We start from the raw sequence: 21,883 nt of genomic DNA, 5'->3' as shown, positions 1-21,883 counted from the left end.
CGGGCTGGGCCGGGGTTGAGAGCGGCCCCCGGGGTGCTGTGGATCCCGCGAAGCTCCACGGGGAGAAGGGGTCCGTCGAAGGAGCCGTGCCTTGCCTCAAGCCTTCTTGAGCCGCCAGTGCCCCTCTCCGCCCCCCTCCCGCCCTGCTGCACCGCCCGGCTGTGAGAGAAGGAGCCCGCTCGGGGGCGCAGGCCCCGCTGCCGCGGCGGCCCCCCCTATGGTGCGCCCCGAGGATGGCGAAGAGACCGCGCAGGTGAGTGAGGCTCCGGTGATCCCTGCCACTCCCCCTCTTCTTCCCCCCGCCGCCTCCCGTGCAGCCGCTGCCTTCCGCGCCGCCGCCCCGCAACCAGGTACCCACACCCCACAGCCCCCCCCGCAGCCCCGGGATCCCAGCCAGGTGCCGCCGCCCCGCCCCTGCCGCCCCTCACCCCCACGCCGAGTTATGCTGCCGCTGCTCTCGGCGTCCTGCCAGCACCCCGGCCTCGGGTGTCACTGTCCGCTTCCCTCCATCCCCGCTCTCTGGTTCCTCCCTCCCCCGGCACCCGCACAGGTACCTGCCTTCCCTCTGGCTAACCGGCATCAGCTCTCGGGTACAAGTCTCCCCTCTTCGCTTAGCGGCTGCCCTCACTTCTGTGCTTTCGATCAGGTCATCTTTGTTGTAGCTTACCTGGGAAACTCCTTAGCTTTGCTTTCCTGTGGTCACTGAGCCTGTCAGTGGCGACTACGTTGTCTCTGGAATAGCTTTGCCTCCTGTTTACTTTCCTTCTGCTGAATACGTCTTGCTTTTCTCCTCTCGAGGGGCTTTGGCACAGCCTTAGTGTAAGATCTGGGGCTATTCAGTTAAGATTGATATTCAGGCCTGCTGATAGTTATAATATTTTAAGTTCCACTTTCTCCAATTTGGCATATTCTTTGAGGATGTCTTGATCTAGCCTGAAATATTACAGAGAGAAAATGTTTTCCTCAAGAGCTTCTGCAGCAGCCCCAGATGGTTTTGATGCATCCTTTGTTTTATTGATATGAAATGGGTGTGTCTTTGCTTTGTATTCAGAAGGTGGGTCTTGGAGAACTGTTTTATTGCTATAATTATTCTTGTCCTAAATAGAAATAACAGTTCCTGAAAACTGATAAAGAAATGTAAAAGAAGAACTAGGACTGAGAAAAGAAGGAATGTGTGAATACTAGTGTGTGAGTTACCTATGGCATATGGGTTCTAACCCTGACAGCATACTTCCCATGGAATCAGGAGTGGTTTCAAAGTTACAGATACTAAAACTGCTTCTGTGTTTTCCCCTGACATGAAAAGACTTCATAAGTTAATAGTCTTTTTTTCTTGGAAAAACTGCAACTAAAACGAGAAAACAATGCTTTGGGTTTCTAGTTGTGTGAGGATCAAAGATTCATTAAGGGGCTTTGCTTGCAGAGGCTAACTGCTGGAGATGTCTATGCTTAGCTATCTGCAAGAATAAGCTTGGAGAGAGACTGTTTTTTGTTAGACCTAATCTGCATTTTGTAATTTAAGGGACTTTCATCTTGTCTGTATGGCAGACAATAGTTTCATCTTTGGAAGGTTTTAGCTTGTATTATCTCTTGTGGCTATGGAGTGCTTTGATGTTGTAATTGAATATACAACTGGTTGTGGAGAGCAGAGGAACGTTTGGTTAGAGATCAGTAGCCCTAGAGGAATACTGTGTCAGTGTGATGATATCACCAAAATGAAATCCTAGTAGTTAGGAGTTTACATTAAGGTGATTTTGATATTATTAATCTAGATGTAGAGTAAGGAGAAGTATAGCAAATGTTTAACTTAATTTAAACTGCTTTTGTATTTTGCATTTGAAAGCTTAATTCTTTTCCTTTAATGGTTCTCAACTCAGAATTGCAAAGGCTTACTTTTGATGTCTGCATTCCACTTTTGTGCAGTATTTTCGCACAGTTTCCTAACTGCAGAAGGCCTGTCAAATGAAATACACCAACATAGTGTTTTGAAAATATTTTCTTTCAAATCTAAATCCTAAGTTAGTAGTTCCAACCGTTGCTGTATATTTGCTTCATAATTTACCGGTGTACTACTCTAAACCAGACCAAAGACTAAATGGTTATTCATGCGGAATAAAGGTGCAGGAGAGGTTAGTGCCCTCTCAGCTGGCCCTCGGGCCTGTGAAACACACGGAGGTGGCCACAGGTCATGCTGGTTTGGCTGTGGGATATGAATGCCTCTGGAGAAATCCAGGTGCAGTGCTGATATTCATCACTGCTGGCAGGGACTCCACGTTGTCTAATACGGGTGCTCTTGTCAGTGCCCCTGCTGTGTAAGTGGAGCTCTTCCACTTTTTAAAAATCCCCACGACTTTTCATGTAGCTGAAGACTCTGTTATTGAACTGGTTTGCTGTGCAGTGGATGAGATCATCATGTTGACAAAGAGCTTAACCACAATGCCAAATTTGAGTTGTAACTAAACTGGAAGTAAAGCAAACTGTATGTAAAAAAAGTAAGTAAACTAAAATGTATGTCTTAGTTTGTATGAAATAGGATTATAATACCAAGATATGCTCCTTGTAATACAAAGGTGGACTCCTGAAATTCATCAAGAACCTGTAGTTAAGAGACACAAAAAAGGAAGGTAGGAGGGTGAGGAGAAAACTCTTAGCTACCTGTGAGTTTAAATCCTATTTTCTTAAGTCCTAAGCCACTTAATACAAAACTCCTACAATCATTGTGTTCACAGATTATTTTTTTGTATGTACTGTGAAGAACTTCCTGTTGACCTTTCAACATACCCAATACTTTGTGTTTCACTGGCTCTGCAGAGTTTTACTATGTTTATGCATTACTATTTCTACCGCATCATGAAGCTAAGTAGGGCAAGTCCCGATGTGGTGTAGTTTGGAGAAGTAATGTTAAACACACGGGGTTTGCAAGAGCTAGGTACATGCTATCCTGTAGTAATTAAAGCTTTCAAGTAAGTAGTGCTCTTGAATGGCCTGAGCTAATGAGGATATACTCACTTCATAGGAAATAAATACACGTAAATGGCTGACAGGCATGCTGTAGGTGTGAATTGCATGTTCTAGAAAACAATATGGAGATTGTCCATCTAATCGGTTCTTGGGACACCTGCACAAATCAATTCCATTGCCAGGAAAGGCTTTTTTTACTTTTTGTTGAAAAGTTTGAAATTAAAATGAAAAAATGAAATTAAAATGGAGAAAAAGGTTGCAAGGTTGAAACTTCAGTGAAACTGCTTTTAATTAAAGCTACGTATTTGGATGGGAGTCCCTTCTTTGTGTGTTTGCTGTAACTAATGCAGAGGAGCTGCTCATCTTGTTGTTAGGCCTACGTTTCCACATGTGTTTAAATTTATGCTAGCATGAGTCACTGACATGTAAATTTAAGTGGTATTTCCATGACACGTTTCTCTGCCTCTTACTCGCAAGGCTTTGTTTATCAAGGCTGCACAGAGTGCGTTTCTCCAGTAGATGGGGTGTGATCTACATGGAGTCGCAGAAGTTACCTGGCTTCCTGCCTTTCTGACTCTCCACTTGGAGTGTCAGCACTGGTACCGTCGTTGTTTCTGGCCGGAATGTTTCTGACTTCACAGATTAGTGTAGAATTCCTGTAACATTGAGGCAACACGTTTATCGAGGCGGGAGCCCACTTAAAATCGCAAGTTGCCACCACATTATTTGGCATCCTTGTTGTGTTTGTTGTTTGAGCTGTGGAGGTAGAACATGAATATATTTTGCAGACTAGTAAACCACGTTATCTTAAACTGATTTGTGTAAAACACAGAGTCATAAATGCATTACAAAAAGATCTTAAGCAATAACTTCTGCTTAAAAAGTCTTGATGTGGAATGAATTATCTGTCCATATCCCAGTACGTGGCCTTGAAATTAATTTTAATTTTGTTCCTTTGATGTGGTGAATATAGGCCATTGTTGGAGGCACATCTTAGCTTCATACAAATTCCATGTGTCATTTTAGAACAATATGTACAGACTGGAAAAAAGCTAGAAGTAGTTAGAAAAAGTTAAAAAAATATTCAGAGTTATTTTAAATTTTTTCTATTTTCTTCACACTTATGTTGTACTCTGCAGTGAGGAAGATGATGACCTACAGTATGTGGATCATGACTATGAAGTACCACAGCAAAAAGGACTGAAGAAGATATGTAACAGGGCAAAATGGACACGTGATGAGGTAGTACTTTTTTTTTGCTTTAGTTTAGTTCCTTTATGGTATTGTTAGCACATGAAATATGTTATTATTTAGTATCATATTAACATTGACTGGCTGAGGTTATGTCTTAACAGGATGAGAGGCTAAAGAAGCTGGTGGAACAAAATGGTACAGATGATTGGGCTTTCATTGCTAGTCATCTACAAGTAAGTGGAATTGTTGTTTCAGTTAAGTTCCCTTTTATTACTTATTTACTCTGGCCATATATCTAATTTGGAAATGTGGTGAAATAAAAATTAGCAATACATAATAGTAAGAAATAATAGTAAGAAATAATAGTAAGAAATAATAGTAAGAAATAATAGTAAGAAATAATAGTAAGAAATAATAGTAAGAAATAATAGTAAGAAATATTTTAAAGGATGCTTGTAAATAGGAATTGAGATCTACCTCAGACCTTGGAGAACCATATCAGCTCAGGTTCGGGCTCAAGTGGTGGGCTGAAATTATAAAAAATAATGGATGCTGCTGTCCACACTTGCTATTTGTTTTCATTCTGGAATGTATTTCTGTTTCCTATTGGTTGCATGACTTGTAGTGGTTACATCTACAGTTTACAGGTTTCTTCTGATGTGGTTAGGAAATTGGGTTGCATCTGAAAGACTGCTTGAAAGGAGCAAGATCAATTTCTTCAGCACTTTATGAAAAGGAGGAGGGGATGGTAGTTTTTTGCTTTTGTTGAATTTTTCTTGTTTTGTTTTGTTTTTTAACAGTGATGTCTGCTTACTTAACATATGTAAATCTTTCCCTCCAATGATATCTCAGTTGCTCAAATGGAACCTAGCAGTTTTCTTGGAAGTTTCACTTAAAATGTCTTCTGTTTCAGTGGTTAAGTGGAATGCATAAATGAGCTTTTGGTTCAAACATTAAAGGATTCCTCAGCTGTTTGAGCTGCACTTTTAGATAATACCTACAACTAGAATCTATTATGTTTTTTCTCTTCTGATTAAATGCTATAAAATGCCTACTCTAGTTCTATGGCTAGAGTCTAAAGCTGAAATTGATACCTAGAAGTGATATTGAATATTAAGATGTTAGAGAAGAATTACATTCACCTGCCCCTACCTTTGTGGTTCTTACAATACTGAGTGAGATGGTATGGTTGTATGAAAATCCTGTGTAACTAGGTAAAAACAGACTTGAATTTGAATGCTGAATGACTGTAACTTTTCATCATTCTCGTCACAGTTGTGCAGTGAAGCACAGTAAAATGAGTGAAAGACAGAGAAGAGACTTTCAAAAAGATTTTATATTGAGCTGTTTAAAAATGCAATATTTGGTGATACTGATCTGCAGTGGAATTATGGAGCTGCCTTTAACAGATCTAACAGTTTAATTAAAAAAAGTTCTTCAGCTGAAAACAAATGCTTATGGAGACAGAAAGCTGTTGTTCAGCTGGGCCCAAGTAAGGTTGAAAAAAAGGCTCCTCAGCTGTCATGGAAAATGTGCACAGAGGGTCAGGTTGTCCATTGCAGAATCGTTGTTGTTGGAGGATCTCAGGAGCACCTAGTCCAAGCCCCTTGCTTGAGCAGAGTCAGCTGGAGCAGGCCACCCAGGACAGTGTCTGGTTGGATTTTGAATATGTCCATGGATGGTGACTCCACAGTCTCTCTGGGCAACCTATTGCAATACTCAAATTACAAAGCCAAATAATAGAGGCTGACATAATTAGCACTTACTGATGACTGAAGACTGATGGTCTTTTGCTAGGAAAGCCAAGTGTATCTTGTACTGTAAAGGCACTCAAGCTGCCTTCTTTTCAGAGCCCAATTTCACTATGACTCTGTGCACATAGGTGAAGATGGCTTAAAGATGATCCTCAAGAGAAACACAGCTTCTATTCTCTTTCAATTTGTGGTGGCTAAGGTAGACCTGAAATGATTTCATTCTTTCATCCCATCATTTTTTTTGCTCTTCTTTCCCAAATATGTCATGATTTTAGAAAGGTCTGAAAGGTAAAAATGCTAAAGGACCACAATTACAAAATTTTTCTTTCATCAAAAGTAGGAACAGCTCTCCCAGCACTTTAGTGATCTACTAGTATCTACTAGTGATTAATTTGAAGGCACTGTGATCAATGTAATTTTAAATGTAGCAGAGTTTTGGATGTTTTGTGTGGTCTTCCAGCTTGCTTCTTGTTTAACTTCATCTTAGCATGGTAATGCCTTTGCATGGTAGACAACCCCAGCAGACCCCTTGAAATCAGAACTTGCTGTCCTTGGCCTGCACTGAGGAGCATAAATCATCGTGTCCCAGTGTTGTAAAGGGCATGCTAGTATCCTGTGCTGTCATCTTATCTGCAGGCTCTTATCTGCATATTTCTAAGGATTGGATCAACTACCCTGAGAGTCCCAAACTTCACTACAGATAGTTTTAGGAGGTTAAGTGGAAGCTTACTTCTCTTTCATAACTGGGAACAATATTTCAAAAGATCCTTAGTGAAGCTACAGAAAAGCACCATCTGTCCTGAGCAGAAAAAGCAGTGTTGTTTAATTAGTATGTGCCAGCTAAACGTGATATAAATCTGTTTTTCTTAGCACTCCAGTAAAAAGCTGAGAATATATTAATTTGAGACTTAGGAAAGAGTTTATTATTTTATTTGAAAGCAAAAGTATTTCCTTTAAAAATTTCTGACCTGATAGTGGTAGTAGCTAATGTCAAAAGCATGTCAATCACATAAAATTGAGAGGTGGTGTAATGAGAACAAAATTAATCCTAAATTTTTATTTAAGGAAAAGTAAGTTCTAAATTTGATCATTAAGAAACTGAAGTAATAATTTGGAGCTTCTTGCAAGGCTGCTTTTCTGGAGAAGAGTTTTTATTAGCAAATGGAAGAAGAAATAATAAGTAAAAATTTAACTATCATACTTTAATCAGGTCTGAGTAAGTCTTTTAATTTGAAATATGCTAATGACAGTTATTGCCTACCTAATATTTATGGGTTTATGAATCCAAGAGCTTAACAGGTGCATTCATCTTCTAAAACTATTTCAGAATCGTTCAGATTTTCAATGCCAACATCGATGGCAGAAGGTACTGAATCCAGAATTGATTAAAGGTCCCTGGACTAAAGAAGAAGATCAGAGGGTAATAAAACTTAGTGATGCTGTACTCTTTTGCTGTAATAAAATTGGCATATGTCTGGTAAGAATGTGCAGTTTTTCTTAAGTTTTATCTCCACAAAGATGATATCTGATGAATTCTGTGACATAAATAATTGCACTACATTGCTCTGTGTGAGAATTTAAAAAAAATGCAGCTGCTCTTAAGTAGATGGAATGACTGTTCTGCTCAGGCCTTTCACTTCACTTTGCTCAGGTTGCGAGCTGAATTACTCTGGTTTACCAAGTGGAGGGGATGTCTTTGCAGCACTGAAGATCAAAATTTTTTAAATTTACATTCTTGGTTAATCAAATCAACCAGATTTAAGGGAGCTGGGAATAAGGGAAATTATTTCCTATGCATATGTTAAAACACTAGCAATAGTGTTTTGGACTCCTTTTCCCAATCTCTGTTAATCCATGCTGTAGCTGTTTGTTTGCAACACCTGGACTGCCCTGTAGGTAGTTGAACATGTAGCTTTCACATATGATGTTTTAAATCATCTGCTTCTTTCCACTGTTTGGAACTATTAAAAAATGTTTTTAAGCTAGTATTTGTCAACCTGTGACTATAATCTCCCTAATCTATTTTTTTGCCATTCTCGTCAGCCTTTTAAGTAAAAGCTTCTGCTGTGTAAAAACAAGTTGAAATGGGTTGAAGACGGGGCTGGAAATGTGGGTTTTCACATTTGCTGAAAAAAGTCAAACCAAGCATTTTTACCAGCTTCTTTTTTGGTTTTGCCTAATGTCACCTTATGCAATGAGCAACTGAAATGAAACTCCCAGTTGAATGGTTTCATCAATATATGCTTATATTCTAAACACAATCAATTTGGAGTTACTAAGCAATGTTTTGATTTCTTGAAAAAAATTTAAAACCTCAAGTCACTCTTTTCCTCCTTAGGCCTGATATCTCAGCAAGTTGACTATTATAATCCTCTACTAAAATGTGAATTTATCAGTGTTCTCAGTCTTCAATTAGGAAAAATAGACTTTTGGAATTCTAACATGCTTTTTGTCTCTGTTCCAGGTGATTGAATTAGTTCAGAAGTATGGTCCAAAGCGCTGGTCCTTAATTGCAAAACATTTAAAAGGAAGAATAGGCAAACAATGCAGAGAGAGATGGCACAACCATCTCAATCCAGAGGTCAAAAAGTCTTCATGGACAGAAGAGGAGGATAGAATAATCTATGAAGCTCACAAGCGTTTGGGAAACCGATGGGCTGAAATAGCAAAACTTCTTCCTGGAAGGTGCTTTTCAACTCTATCTGTGTTAAAAATTGGAATATGGAAAGCAGGCATCTCGCTACTCTTTCCAGTTTGTCAGAGAGCATCTGTTGAAGCTCACATTACAATATACTTGCCTTAGTAGATACTGAATTTTTTTAAGATCATTTGACTCTGATTATGTATTCTTGAAAAGCCATAAAACCAATAAAAACACCTCTACACTTTGCAGGTTCCTTCAAAAAGCTTCCTATTCACTTAGAAAAAAATGTAGTAGGGCTGAAGAGAATAACCTCAAGTAACAATGGAAGACTTCCTGAACATCTTATGACTTGTATCAAAGTGCCTTCATTAATATGTATTCAGGGATTATGTTCTTTTTGGTTTAGGACCAAAAATTCTTTTATTTATTTTTTGTGGAGCATTTCTTGTTAAACAGGACACTTGAAAAAAGAACATCTTAATAGCCTTCATAAGGCTAGTTTTAGGAATCATGCATTGCATAACTAGTTAGTTACTATGTAATGTTATATCCTTTTAAGTTAAGGATGCATTGTTCTCCTTTGTTTCAAGTGTGACTGCTAACTTACATGCTTTTGGTAGACAATTTTAGTGTATAAGGAGTTTAATGAAATAATTTTTTTACCTTGTATTCTTAATTGAAATTCAATGTTAAGCTATCCTTCTCTGAATTTAATCTGTTCAGGAGAGGAGTGTCTGGCTGTATCATCACTTGCTGTGAGAATGAGTCCTGAGAGATGAGAGAAAAATGTGGCATTTTGTTTAAGTATGCAATCCATGAATCAAAAGAAATCCTTTGGAGGAATAGGAAGGGGGTGGATTGCAGCTCCATAGAATTTCATAAAGGGAAGATGAGTTTGTATGGACAAGGGCTAACTTACTGAAAAGAAATCCAAGACACTCTTAGCTAATGATTTAATCCTAGACCTAGATATATTTGTGGAGAGTAACAGTACTGGGATGAAAAAGGGGAATACTTCTCGAGTTGAGCTTAAATGAAAATTTGGGCTTAAACCAATTCTTATTTCTGTGTACTTCTCTCAAAGACTAGTAATAATATTACTAGTATTTTAGACTGCAATAAATTCATACTCTGCTCTCACCTTAATTGTTGTCTAATGTTAAAAGTGATATCAGCCTGCTTGTCAAACCACAGGGTACAGGTCTTCTGCCAGGCCTGCTTTTTCCTGTACAAGATCAAGGGCACCAGGAAGTAGTTGGATGTTCTTCCACAAAGCTGCACGTAAAAACTCAGAATTGGGATTGCAGACTGTTGGTTTTTAGAAGAGAGGCATTTCAGTGGCACACGTTAGCCATGGTGCCCGTATTATGCTGTGGGTGTGACCCTTCACATTCTGCAATATTGCAGCAGATGGTGAAGACTGTAGTGCCATTGGACACAAGGTTATTCCAAGTGTCTAAGAAAAAAGGTTCTCACCCTTGATAATAGCCAGAACCAAGTCTTCATCTTTTGCTACTTTTAAATTCCTGTACACTTGAAATTTAGTAGAAGTAAGTTTTGAAAACAATAGCTTTCTAGAAATTATGGTCAAACTCATTATCAGTGGATAATAGAACTTTCATTCCAGCTCATGCTGGAACTTTCTGGAATTGTAGTTTTGGATTAACCTACTGTACAAACCTGTAAATTATTCTATATATTAAACTTTTGAGATATGGAAACCAGTTATTGTTGTACACTTTTGTTTTAGGACTGATAATTCGATTAAAAATCACTGGAATTCAACAATGCGAAGAAAGGTGGAACAGGAAGGATATTTACAAGATGGTGTAAAGTCTGAAAGAGCTAGTTCATCTGAACTTCAGCCCCAACCTTCTCTGACTATGGAACACTTGCAGTCTCAGAATCAATTTTACATACCTGTTCAGACACATGTAAGTTTGAAGTCCAAAATAATTAGTTATTTCCCAGTTTCAAATATTAGTTGGTTGAGAATGAGAAACGAATCTGAAAGAATGACGATCTGATGAGTAATTTTGTGATATGGTAACTTTGGATTTGTAAGCCATAATGCATAGTTTATGTACAATAAACTGGATATAATTTTATAGCCTTCATTGCTTTTGGATTTGTAAAATGATTTGTGTCATTTTAGATTCCAGCATACCAGTATGCCTCACCAGAAGGCAGCTGTCTGGAACATGTTTCAGCTTCTTCTAACTTGGTTCAGGTAAATTGTTAATGGGCATTGTAAGTGGAAGAAAAGTGTTTTATGGTAAAATGCAGTTTAAAAACTTGTAATTTCAAAATGTCTTTAAGTCTTTGTCATTCACTTAAATTTATGTAAGTGCTCCTCTGTAAGTAGCCTTGCTAGCTTAACTGGGAGTTCTAGGTAGGAAAAAAGGAACTGTTTTTATACATCCTGGAGTCACAATGATTGTACTTATTTCTAACAGAAGTATGTCTTAAAACAGTCTATTAGTTAAATCTGTTTCATGTTGCATGTTCTTCCCTGATCTCAGTAAAAGAATACAAATCATAACAGAGTCTTACGTTGCTTTAGACACTCTGGATTGCCATATACAGAAAAGTATAGGGTATTTTCTACTTCCTGAAGTCCTCTCTAAGCTGGAGAGTATAACTAGTTTTGATGCTTATGGCATATATCTGCACTTACCTGTATTTACAGCAGTGATAGAAAATTTTAAGGAGCTGGAAAAAGCAACCAAACAAAACAGTTTAGTTGTGTGATGGTAATGGTAAGATTGTTTGTTTAGACTCTTGATTTGAAACATTTTATTGAATGCTTAGCAAGGATATATAACTCAAAATCCTGGAAAGCACATGAAAACACAAGCACATCTACTAAGGTGTCAACATTGTTGCTTCTCTTAAAGAGTGACTTTTCGTCACTCTTTTCGTTGAAAAGCTCTATAGTGCACTGAGCATTTATATGCCATATTAGAAACTTGTTAAAATATTAGCTTGTATGCCACTTTAACATTAGATCCCTTTCCTGGTAATTGCTTGAGTTGTTTTACTTGCAAGTGACTACTGTATTACAAAATATAAAGCAGCTGGAACAGCTCTGTTCCTGCTGAGTGTGGATTTCTGTTAAAAATGTTGCTGTATTGTAATGCAGCATCTTTACTGGGCAGGGGTGGCAGAGGTAGAAGGTAGTAATGGCTTCTTTCTTAAATTTTTCAGCAGTCATTTGTTGATGATGATCCTGATAAAGAGAAGAAAATAAAGGAACTTGAATTGCTACTTATGTCAGCAGAGAATGAAATCAGAAGAACACGAGTGTCTTGTGTAAGGACTGTTAATAACTTGAGTATGCTTTACTGAGATTAATCCTCAGCAATTTAGTAATGGATATTTGGTTTTGTGTGTAGTGTTTTTTCACCTGACTTTTTATAGTCAAACGTATGGCTGTTAGGTTGTAAAACAAAGTCTGTATGTTAGAACTGAGGCAAATTATTTTTAGTGGAGTTTTCTAAACTGTGAAAATGGCAGAAGTATGACCTGCAATTTGGCGGTTCCTACAACACCAGATTTTAATCCTCTTCAAGAGGCAGCATGCTTTGTTGATTTCACTTCCATTCAGTTTTACAGGTCAGCAATGTTGATCATCTGTTCAACAGAGAAAGGTGAAAAATACATAGATTTTGTCACATTTGATTTCAAATTGTCTTGCAGCTTTTATTTTTGTCAAACTTCTGTGTGATTACTTGCAGTGCTTAATACTCAAATTTGAACAGGGCAAACAGTATAAATTTGCACTACACAAAATTCATATCTACTTCAGTAGAACTAGTACTTGAGGGGAACTAGGGAAGCTTGCAGGTGACAGCCACTAATTTTCTCAGGAACAGAGAGCTATGAACAACGTCAGACACCTGACCAACCTAAGCATGTTGATTGCTAATTTAGATTACAGGGGAATTTGTGTGTTTATGTGGTGGAGCTATTTTTGGTATTCTGTTGAAACAGTGCATTGTTCTGTTTATTTACTGCAATCTCTGCTTCAGGATTTCTAGTGAAAATTAAAAGTCTGTTTCTTGTATGCTAAGCAGTGTACTGAAAGGAGATACCCATTTAGAAGTAAACTGTCAAAGGAAAATCTGAATTTAAAAAAAATGTTTATGTTCTATAAGTATTTTGTGTTCTAGAAACAGTTTCTGGTCTTGAAATGTATCTGTGTTCTGTAGTGAAGATGACTTCATAATAAACTCATGTTCAGGAACACAGGTAACTTGGCATCAGACATGACTTTCAGTGCAACTCAGGACTAAGTTAAAATCGTGTAAGATACAAATCAGAGGCAAGATAAAAATCTTACACAATATGAGAGTGCTAAGTATGTTATTGTAAGGAGAAGACTACAAACAGATAATAAGTGTTTGAAGAAGCAAAAATTAATTTAAGCTTAGTCTTTCCACATACGACTGTTTTTCTTCCCTCCTCATGGTCACATATTTGACACTTTTCAGCCTCTAAGTTGAAGAAGATTAATATGTTTCTTCATACTTTTTAGCAACCTGAAAACATACCTTGTTGGTCTGGAAATTATGTCACAGAAGACTGTGTGTCTAATACACTAAATAGCCTTGAGGAGCAAACAAGTGAGTTCTACAGCATGGATGAGACCCACTGCACATCTGTTCAGCCCAGTTCACCACCAAAGTATTTGGCTGTGGAAGCAAATACAATGTTAACATCTCTACAGACAATTCCAGAATTTGCAGAGACACTGGAGCTTATCGAATCTGTAAGTTTGTATTTATTTCAATTTATGCAATATGTGTAAAATACTCTTAAAATTACCTTATTCTGTAACTGTCTGTATTTTACCCACGCTAAGCGGTTTGTTTTATTGCCTGTTTTAAGACAGTTGTGTTAAAATATTCAGTGTTTCAAGCTCATGTGAAAGATGCAGAGAGAATAATTCAGTATCTGGCTTCTGGAGTTACAGAGCTGTTAAATTGGTTTGGACGTTGTGAAATAATCTTAGATAAGCCTTCTAGTATTTGAATGTTTTGCATCTTGCCACTTAGGATCCTGTAGCATGGAGTGATGTCACCAGTTTTGAGCTTTCAGAGGCTGTTACCTCTCCTGTCAAGCCAGCTCCCGTAAAACTAATGCGGATCCAACACAATGAAGGGGCTGCTGAGTGCCAGTATAATGTCAGTGTTGTGCTTGATGGCAAAAAACACAGTAGCATCAATGGTGAGGAAGAAGCAGTCTTTCCAACAACTCCAAACTTGACTAAATTCAGTACTCCACCTACCATCCTAAGGAAGAAAAAGAGATTGCGTGTTGGGCAGTCACCAGTTAATGAACTGAATGATGGCTTGTGTAATGATGCCATCAATGTTGCACTAAAGCATACACCAGTGAAAACACTACCATTTTCTCCATCACAGGTGAGTTTATTTTAAAATATGGCTAAACTATGAAGACTGCAGTGTGTGGATTGTAAATTACAAATGCTTTCTTCCCTAGACATATGTTGTAGCCTAAACAAATAATTCAAAAACTTCTTAAAGCATCTGCTGAATGTTAAATTAAAAAGAAATTGTTAAATAACCTATTTTTGTGGTTCTGAAGACTAAGCTGGGGGGGAGGGGTTGGAGGCAACATGTCCTAGCTCATGCTTTCTCATGCAAATTATTGTTGATAAAGACCTCTTGTCTCTGTGACCTAATTAAGCACTAAGGATTTTAAGGAGGAAATCAAGGTTTAAGCAACAAATACTACAAATGTCTCGGAGTACATGTCAAGTATAGTTTATTGGGTTTTGTCAGTTGAAGCTCTTCAGATATATACATATTTTATTTTTATTCTTCTTGCTCAGTACAATGGTGAAGTTTTGTCCTTTAAGGTTGCTTAGGCTTTTTTCTCTCTTGTGCTTAGTTTTTCAACACTTGCTCTGGAAATGAACAATTCAACCTTGAAAATCCTGCTTTTACATCAACTCCAATCTGTGGGCAGAAAGTTCTTCTTACGACTCCTCTACACAAAGAAATTACACCAAAGGATCAAAAGGAAAATGTGGGGTAGGATTCTGACATTAAAAATCTGAAGGTGTTGCTCAAATAAAAAGCTTTTTAATTATTAAGAAATTAGTCTACCTGCATGCATACTGTGAATGAGTTTTAAAACCTCTAACACTTAAATACATACAAACAAGATGTTTTTAAATTAAGAGAAAGTGTTAAGTTAAACACATTTTATACTTTATACACTGTTATAATTTATCCTTTTTAAAAATTACAAAATCCAGAGTTTAAAGATTAATGTACCTGGGGTAGTGCCATGGTGATCTTAATACTTCCAGGTAATATTTGTTGGGTAAATGAAGTTATTTCAAAATGTTTCTTAGATTATTACATTATTGTTGATAAAGTAAAATATTAAAATGCATGTATGACAACTTTTCTATGCTTTAATAGTTTCAGAACTCCCACAATTAGAAGATCTCTCTTGGGTTCAACACCAAGGACACCAACTCCTTTTAAAAATGCTTTGGCTGCTCAGGAAAAAAAGTATGGTCCCCTCAAACTTACGGTACGTGATGACATTGTTTATTTGCTTCCTTATTGAAATCTAAATGCCCTTTTGTTTCTGAGATATTGTAAACCTCAGCAGGATCTGAGAAAGCAGTTGATTCAGTGAAATTCTGCATTATCCTAGAGAACAGCTAGAATGTGAATCAAAAATGTGTCAGGTTTTGTATCTTAGACCAGTATTCTTCAGCATACCATGGAGGCGTTGTCTTTTTGGGTGATATTTAGTAGATAAAATAATTTAATCCATAATAATCTGAAAAGCATTGGTTCTGCATTTTGTGAGTTGTGTTAAATTTATATTGTAAATGAGATTTTAATTTTAATACTTTAGTATTTTCTTTTTCTATAAAAAATGTTGCAAGTAAATGTAAGTGAATGGGTGTGGGTCCCCAACTGGATAATCCAGTAATAGCAAGCTGGTGCAAATAAATGTGACTGACTATTTTAAACAACTTTCACATTTGACTTAAAAAACTGTTATCTTTGAATACTCTGAACTATTTAAGAGCTGATTTTTTTTGTGTGTCTGGTTTTGGTTCTTCTACAGTGCTAGGACTGAAACTAGATGTTTGCCACAGCATGCTAATATTCTGAGAAATTTTTTGATGGGAAGGTATTTGGAAGTATTTATCCTTCCTAGGGGAAAACTGGAGAGACGTTTACAATTTTCTTGGTCCTTAAAACCAAAATCTTAATGTAGCACTTTATGATTCCTCTGATTTTTCTGACTGTCACAGAATTTTTTTTTTTATGACTATGGATAATGTTACTTTTTTCTTTGTTTATTCCAAATGAATTAATTCTTTGCACTCTTCTTGGCCTAGCTAAGGTATGTTAATGCATAATAACTTTTGGAATTCAGTAGACATATGTTTTTCAAGTTCTGAAAAAATTCTGGCCAATATATATTGACTACTTCTTTTTTGCAAACACAGAAGGTAGCTCAGACTTTGCCACAGGGCTTGGCACCATCTGTGTTACCCTATAGATTCAGTCTCTCACTATGCAAATGGAGTGGTTTGGCATTCCTGTTTCTGTCCACTATTAACCTCCTGTTCAAAATCAAATTTTGAGGGCTTAAGGGAATTCTTCTCCTGTTGATACACAAAGGAGCCATCTGTATGGCTTCTGTGAAATTCTGTGCTGTACTTAGGACTATCAATGTCTTATTCAAAGATTTGTGTTCAGATTGGTAGAAATTCTTTTCCCAACAACAGTCATACTTCTATAGTACAGTTTTTTAGTATGTTTGCATATATGTGTTTATGTATGTGATTAATATGTATAAAGTATTTTCATACCTTCTGTCAGTGGATAACCATTGCTAATAAATTCAAACAAGTGATTTGCATGTCTTCCTCAATGCTACCTTGCATTTTTGAGGTACTGTGTGCACGAGTGTGTTTTATCTGTCTAGAAATAAGGTGGAGTAAAGTTAATTTAACAATCTGCATAGCACTGAAATATTGATCTGTAATTGTTAACTACAGTATGTTAAATCTTTTTATATGTTGCTGTATTTTGCAAGATTTATCTTCTGGACTACATTAGCTGAAAGTAGAATATGGTAAAAACTAGCAACTAATGGACTTGCTTTATTTTCTCCTCCAATTTCAATTAACTTAGTCACAACCACTTGCCTTCTTGGAGGAAGACATTAGAGAAGTTTTGAAAGAGGAAACTGGAACAGATATATTTCTCAAGGAGGAAGATGACACTGTGTATAAAAGCTGCAAGCAGGAGGTAACATTGTAATAATTTCAAATAGGAAATAACTACTTTTAATTAATATTTTACAGTTTTTCTTTACAAAATGTTTATTGCAGCACAACTCTTCTAAAAAAGTCAGAAAATCACTGGTCCTAGATCCATGGGATAAAGAAGATGTTGGTGCCCAGCTCTTCACAGAAGAAAATAGTTTAGATGTACAGGTAAGTACTAAATTACTGAAGAGCATCACTGACAGAAGTACAAATATAGAACTCAGTATCTTTCATTCTGTCAACCAAAGGTGTTTGGATTGAGGCTAGATTAATGATCCTGAAAGTGAAGATCACCTTTAGTATGAAATACTACTTTAAGTACTCAAGCAATATTTGAATACTGGTCATGAATTCATACATGAATTCTTCCTTTCAGGCCTTCAGAGCTGGGACTGGTGAAGTAATGTGGATGCTTTGCAGATTTGGTGTTACAGCAGGGCTGCTTCCATGCTGGTTACCTATAAACTTTAGCGTGTATGGCAATGCTGAAGCTCTGTAATACAATGGGAAGGTGGCATTTGCCCCCGTGTTTTGCATGCTCAGTTGTCTGTCAGACATGTTCTGAAGCTACCTAATTGCATATTAGGCAGCATGTTTGTACCAAGCATGTAGAAGATGAGGTCTGTGGGCTTTCCCTGCCTCACCCACTAAGACATCAAGAGTTCAGATACAGGACTGTTTCAGTCCCTCATTTCATTGAAAAGTAGCCCAATATTTTTCCATTTGAGAAGTTGAATGAATTAATCTTTAGTCTTGTGGTTTGTATGAAAACTCTATTTGCAGCTAGTTCTTAAATTAATGTATGTATGTGTTTAATCCTGAAAGCGTAAATATCTGTGGCTCTTGATCAGGCATAAACCTATATTCAAGACCTAGAAGCCAAAATCCCTAAAAAGAAGTGCTTAAGTCATACCCCTTTCTGATTACTGTAGCAAGTTTTCTAAATTTCCTTCTTAAGGTCTCCTGGACTCTGTGTTCCCAGCCTGGGTGTCTGTCTGCTGGGTGTTAGGTGCTCTGCTGCCTAGTGGGAGTTCCCTGCTTCCCCAAGAACATCCTTACCTTGGGAGGTGCAGCAGAAAGGGCATGCTCAGTGTTTTCTTGGTAATGTCTGGTTATGACATGGTGTGTAACCAAGAAACACTGTGATGTTGTGGTGTATTAAAGACAATGGTCTGGGAAAATAATTGAGTTTTCTCCATTTTAATGAGGGATGCTAGTGCAATAGGAACATTCTCTCTTACTAAGAGAGAATTAAAAAACTAAAAATGTACCAAACCTTAAGAAGAAATTGTGTGTCCCTAAGTAAGGAGTAAGGTCCCAGGTAGAATAAATATATAAAAGTAGATTAACACAGTTCAATGGGGTGATTTTTTTGAGCAAATGGGTACATATGCCACTGTTATTCTCATCTAATTTTGCTCCCTAAAATTACCATATACCTTTCATGTGCTTTGCTATTATGAAGCCAGAGTACTTTATTTCCATAAACATTATCAGCATATAAAACTTCTGAAATTATCAATCTGATGCTTATTTCAGCTCTTAAAGCAGTTCCTCCCCCTGATATGGATGTGGTCTTAATTTTAATTTTTTTTACTTCTGTCTCCTTGTGCTTACTTTAACAAGGGTTGTACTAGAAGTGAATGTCAAAGTCTTCTTTAAAGCTGTTCTGTAGTTGCCACTTTAGTGTCTTGTTCTTAAGAAAATGTAATCAGCTGTAGTGTAGCTTTGTATGAAAGAAACTGTCTTCTCAATAATATTTAAATCATCCCAGCAGCTACTTGTTTACTGTGCTCAATAATGACTGTGAATCCCAGTATGGAACAGGATAGTTCTTCACATGCTGCTCATTACTTTTTGCAGATTCCTTCCTAGGGTCTTTCTGGTAGTATTTGCTCTTTGTTTACATCTTGGTTTATCTGATCACAGCAGCTGAAGACTCCTTTTTTTTTTTTTTTTTTCTTAATTTATTATTAAATACTAATTATGATTCCTGTTCCCTACCCTCTCTTTTATCAATAGTCAGAAAATGCATATACCACGTCTTTATTAATGATACCCTTGTTGGAAATACATGACAACAGATGTAACCTGACAGCAGAAAACCAGGATACAAATCCAGCAAACAAAGCAAATGCAGTAATTAAGAAGAAACCGAATGCATGTGCTTCAAAAAATGTCAAAATGGAGAAAGCTCTTCAGGTCTGGATGCAAAGAATTCTATTAGTTTTGTTAGCAGGTTAACAAATTATTTGGTTTTGGTCTCTGTCTTGTACTAATGTCTAGAATCATTCAATTCAGTGATGTTGTTTTGGTCAGTGTTTCCCTGATCCTTGTTTCTTATAAGTTGGTCATTTGTCCATAAGGTGTTTATTCATAGCTAACTTCTTTAAATGCACCTGTGAGTGAAATTAGAAAAAAAAAAAATCCTGATCTTCCATGTCCTGCTTAATTGCTTTAACAATGGTGTGCTTTTAAATACAGAGACAACAGTATTACTTTCTAATTCTTTTTAATGAGAAGACAGGACAAATCTCTTAATTGTGACATTAAAAAAAAAAGAATGAATTGCTTTGTATTGTAGCAAAGGTGAATGCATCTATTTGGCCCGGAACTATGTTCTCAGGAATACTTAAAAGGGGAGCTCAGGTCATGCTATACTCACAAATATTCTCACTGAACCATCTTTCTCTTTTTGCTCTTTTCTCTGAGCAAGGAGCCTCTCTAACTGCAAGTTCCTGCCATGAATCAAGTCCTGCTAAACTGACAGAGACACTCAAATGACTAATTTTCCTCTGAATCTATATGTGGAACTGATCCTTTGGATCAGTGTCTAGCTCCATGTGGGAGGGAGAGAATCTTGCATTCTTCATTATGGTACAATCTGCTAGTGTCAGGTCCAATTTGGAGCTGCTACAAATCTGCTCAGGATTCAGTAGGTCATGTAAATGTGCAGGGTTTGCTTCATGGAAGGAGCAGCACTAGTGGCTCAATTATTCTTCCATTCATTATTTCAATTCCTAATTCTTTTGCCATATATTCCCCAAACATCTAACCGTTCTTCCACAGCTGTCACTTTGGTTCAGTGCAGTTCTTCACAGTGTTCTTTTTCAGCTGCCAAACCATTTTGCCTTCCTTGGTGTCTCCAGACATCTGTCAATAATGTATTTTTCTGCCCATTGAATTTAGCACATTTAAAGGGGAAGATATGCAAAGAGAAGATGACTTGATTAACTTCCCTTTTATGTATCAATTGTTGAACTAGTCTCTTTTAAGACTGTTTCTGATTTTTTGTGTTGGAACTGAAGGCCTACCATAGATGCACTGCTGGGGGGCTGGATTATGGGGTGGGGAGGGAGTTTTTGTCACAGGTTTTAGGTATTGTATTGCAGAACAGATCTGTCAATAAAATACAGGTATTGCTAGACTTTTATTATTACTCTGAAAGATTATACAAGGAACTGCTCGAGTATTTTAGTTGATTAAAAGAATCTTTTTAACTGAATTTTATTTTGTGCAGTCAAACTGTGAATGGGAAGCAGTTGTTTACGGAAAAACAGAGGACCAGCTCATCATGACAGAACAAGCAAGAAGATATCTGAGCACATACACAGCTCCCAGCAGCACTTCAAGGGCTCTGATACTGTGATGGTCACTGCAGCTGACAACCATCTCTTTCCATTGAAACTGACACAATGTTGAAGGCGATTCCAGCACAATACTTGGGAATTAAGTCTTTACTCTGAGACAGTCTGGCAAGGAAAAACTTAAAGCTACCTTAAAGCTTCCTTTCTTCTTTTGACTGACAAAAACCAGACATAAAGCTCCTGTATTCTCTACAAAGGGATAGTACAAACCGTTCTGCAATGAATTTCTTTAATATTAAAGAAGCAACACCCTAAAATATTATAGAGAATGGCAAAATGCATTGCAGTACCACCAACATACAGTTTTTAGGTCTATTTTTCATATTTATTCTTTTGACTTGCATTGCTTTTTTCTGTTAGTGCATTTTCAACATAGAGTAGGTTTATAGGTTGTTACTGGTTTCCACATGAGAAACATACATGACTGAATGGGCTTTTGCTTATGTAGCATTTTTCTAGTATGTCAAGAAACACAATGGAAAGGAGTATAAAGGAAGGATAGAAAGTTGCACTACTAAGTTTTTTTGGTATGCTGCAAAACGATGAAATTAACTACAGTGTTAAATATATTTATTTGCAAATGGTACTAGAAGTAGGCAGAGGGGGGTGAATTAGGTTTTAGTGTAAAGCATCAGTATTTTCTTCATAAATCTCAAAATGAGATGATTGTTGAATGTATTGTACAGTATGTAGGAACAGGGAAAATTTTGTAAATTGGAAAGGAGTCTGTTTTTATAATTTATTTTCATTTTAAAGCTTAAATGTAGATATTTATATGTATGCAGGTTGTCTATAAGCCAATGTTGTTTCCTGTTTAAACAGCTAAACTGAAAAAAGGACAAGTTTAAGGTATGGAATAGCAGAAGAATTAGAGTGGTGAAGTGTACAAATCTATACTGTATGTTACATCTACTTAAAGATTGCACTATAACCCTTAAATCATGTTGGACTACAAAGAAATTACAAGGTATATCTTTATTATACAGCAACTGCTCCTGTACCTTGTTTAAGTCGATTTAGAAAGGAATGGTGGGGTCCTATATGTGACCCAGGAGTACTTCATCCTGCATAGGAACTAAAAGCTAATGCATTTTAAAAATATATATAATTAAAAAAAAAAAAAAAAAAAAGAAAAAAAAAAAGAAAAGAAGAAACTTGGCACCTTGGATCTCAAAAAATTTGTATCTGCACTTAGGTTTGACCATTATATACTTAATATTTGAAGAGCAAAGAGAGCATTCTTTTATTTATAAAAAATCTTTGTCCTTATTTAAAGGTATACAGGTCACAACAGTTGCTTTAGTTGCCTATTTTAGGTATTTGCACTTATTTTATGTCTTTTTTTGGT

At 36.9% G+C, this 21,883-nt stretch overlaps 1 protein-coding gene across 2 annotated transcripts; it reads left to right on the top strand.

Moving 5' to 3' along the window:
* The first annotated feature begins 161 nt into the window (after positions 1-161).
* On the top strand, positions 162-20,537 carry MYBL1 (MYB proto-oncogene like 1). Of its 2 annotated transcripts, XM_030445479.1 has the most exons (16): positions 162-253; positions 4,101-4,203; positions 4,317-4,388; positions 7,237-7,329; positions 8,374-8,594; positions 10,304-10,487; positions 10,709-10,783; positions 11,761-11,865; positions 13,091-13,324; positions 13,611-13,979; positions 14,470-14,612; positions 15,009-15,123; positions 16,752-16,868; positions 16,952-17,056; positions 18,911-19,090; positions 20,409-20,537. In XM_030445479.1, exons 1-16 carry the CDS (start codon positions 234-236, stop codon positions 20,535-20,537), a joined length of 2,265 nt encoding a protein of 754 aa, XP_030301339.1. In that variant the 5' UTR covers positions 162-233. The 2 variants fall into 2 exon arrangements, with proteins under 2 accessions (XP_030301339.1, XP_030301340.1); XM_030445480.1 differs by lacking the exon at positions 18,911-19,090.
* Positions 20,538-21,883: the final 1,346 nt, after the last annotated feature.

Source organism: Calypte anna, chromosome 2 (assembly GCF_003957555.1).
Source record: "Calypte anna isolate BGI_N300 chromosome 2, bCalAnn1_v1.p, whole genome shotgun sequence".
NCBI classification, from domain to species: Eukaryota; Metazoa; Chordata; class Aves; order Apodiformes; family Trochilidae; genus Calypte; species Calypte anna.
This window is presented reverse-complemented; position numbering and strand designations above follow the sequence as displayed.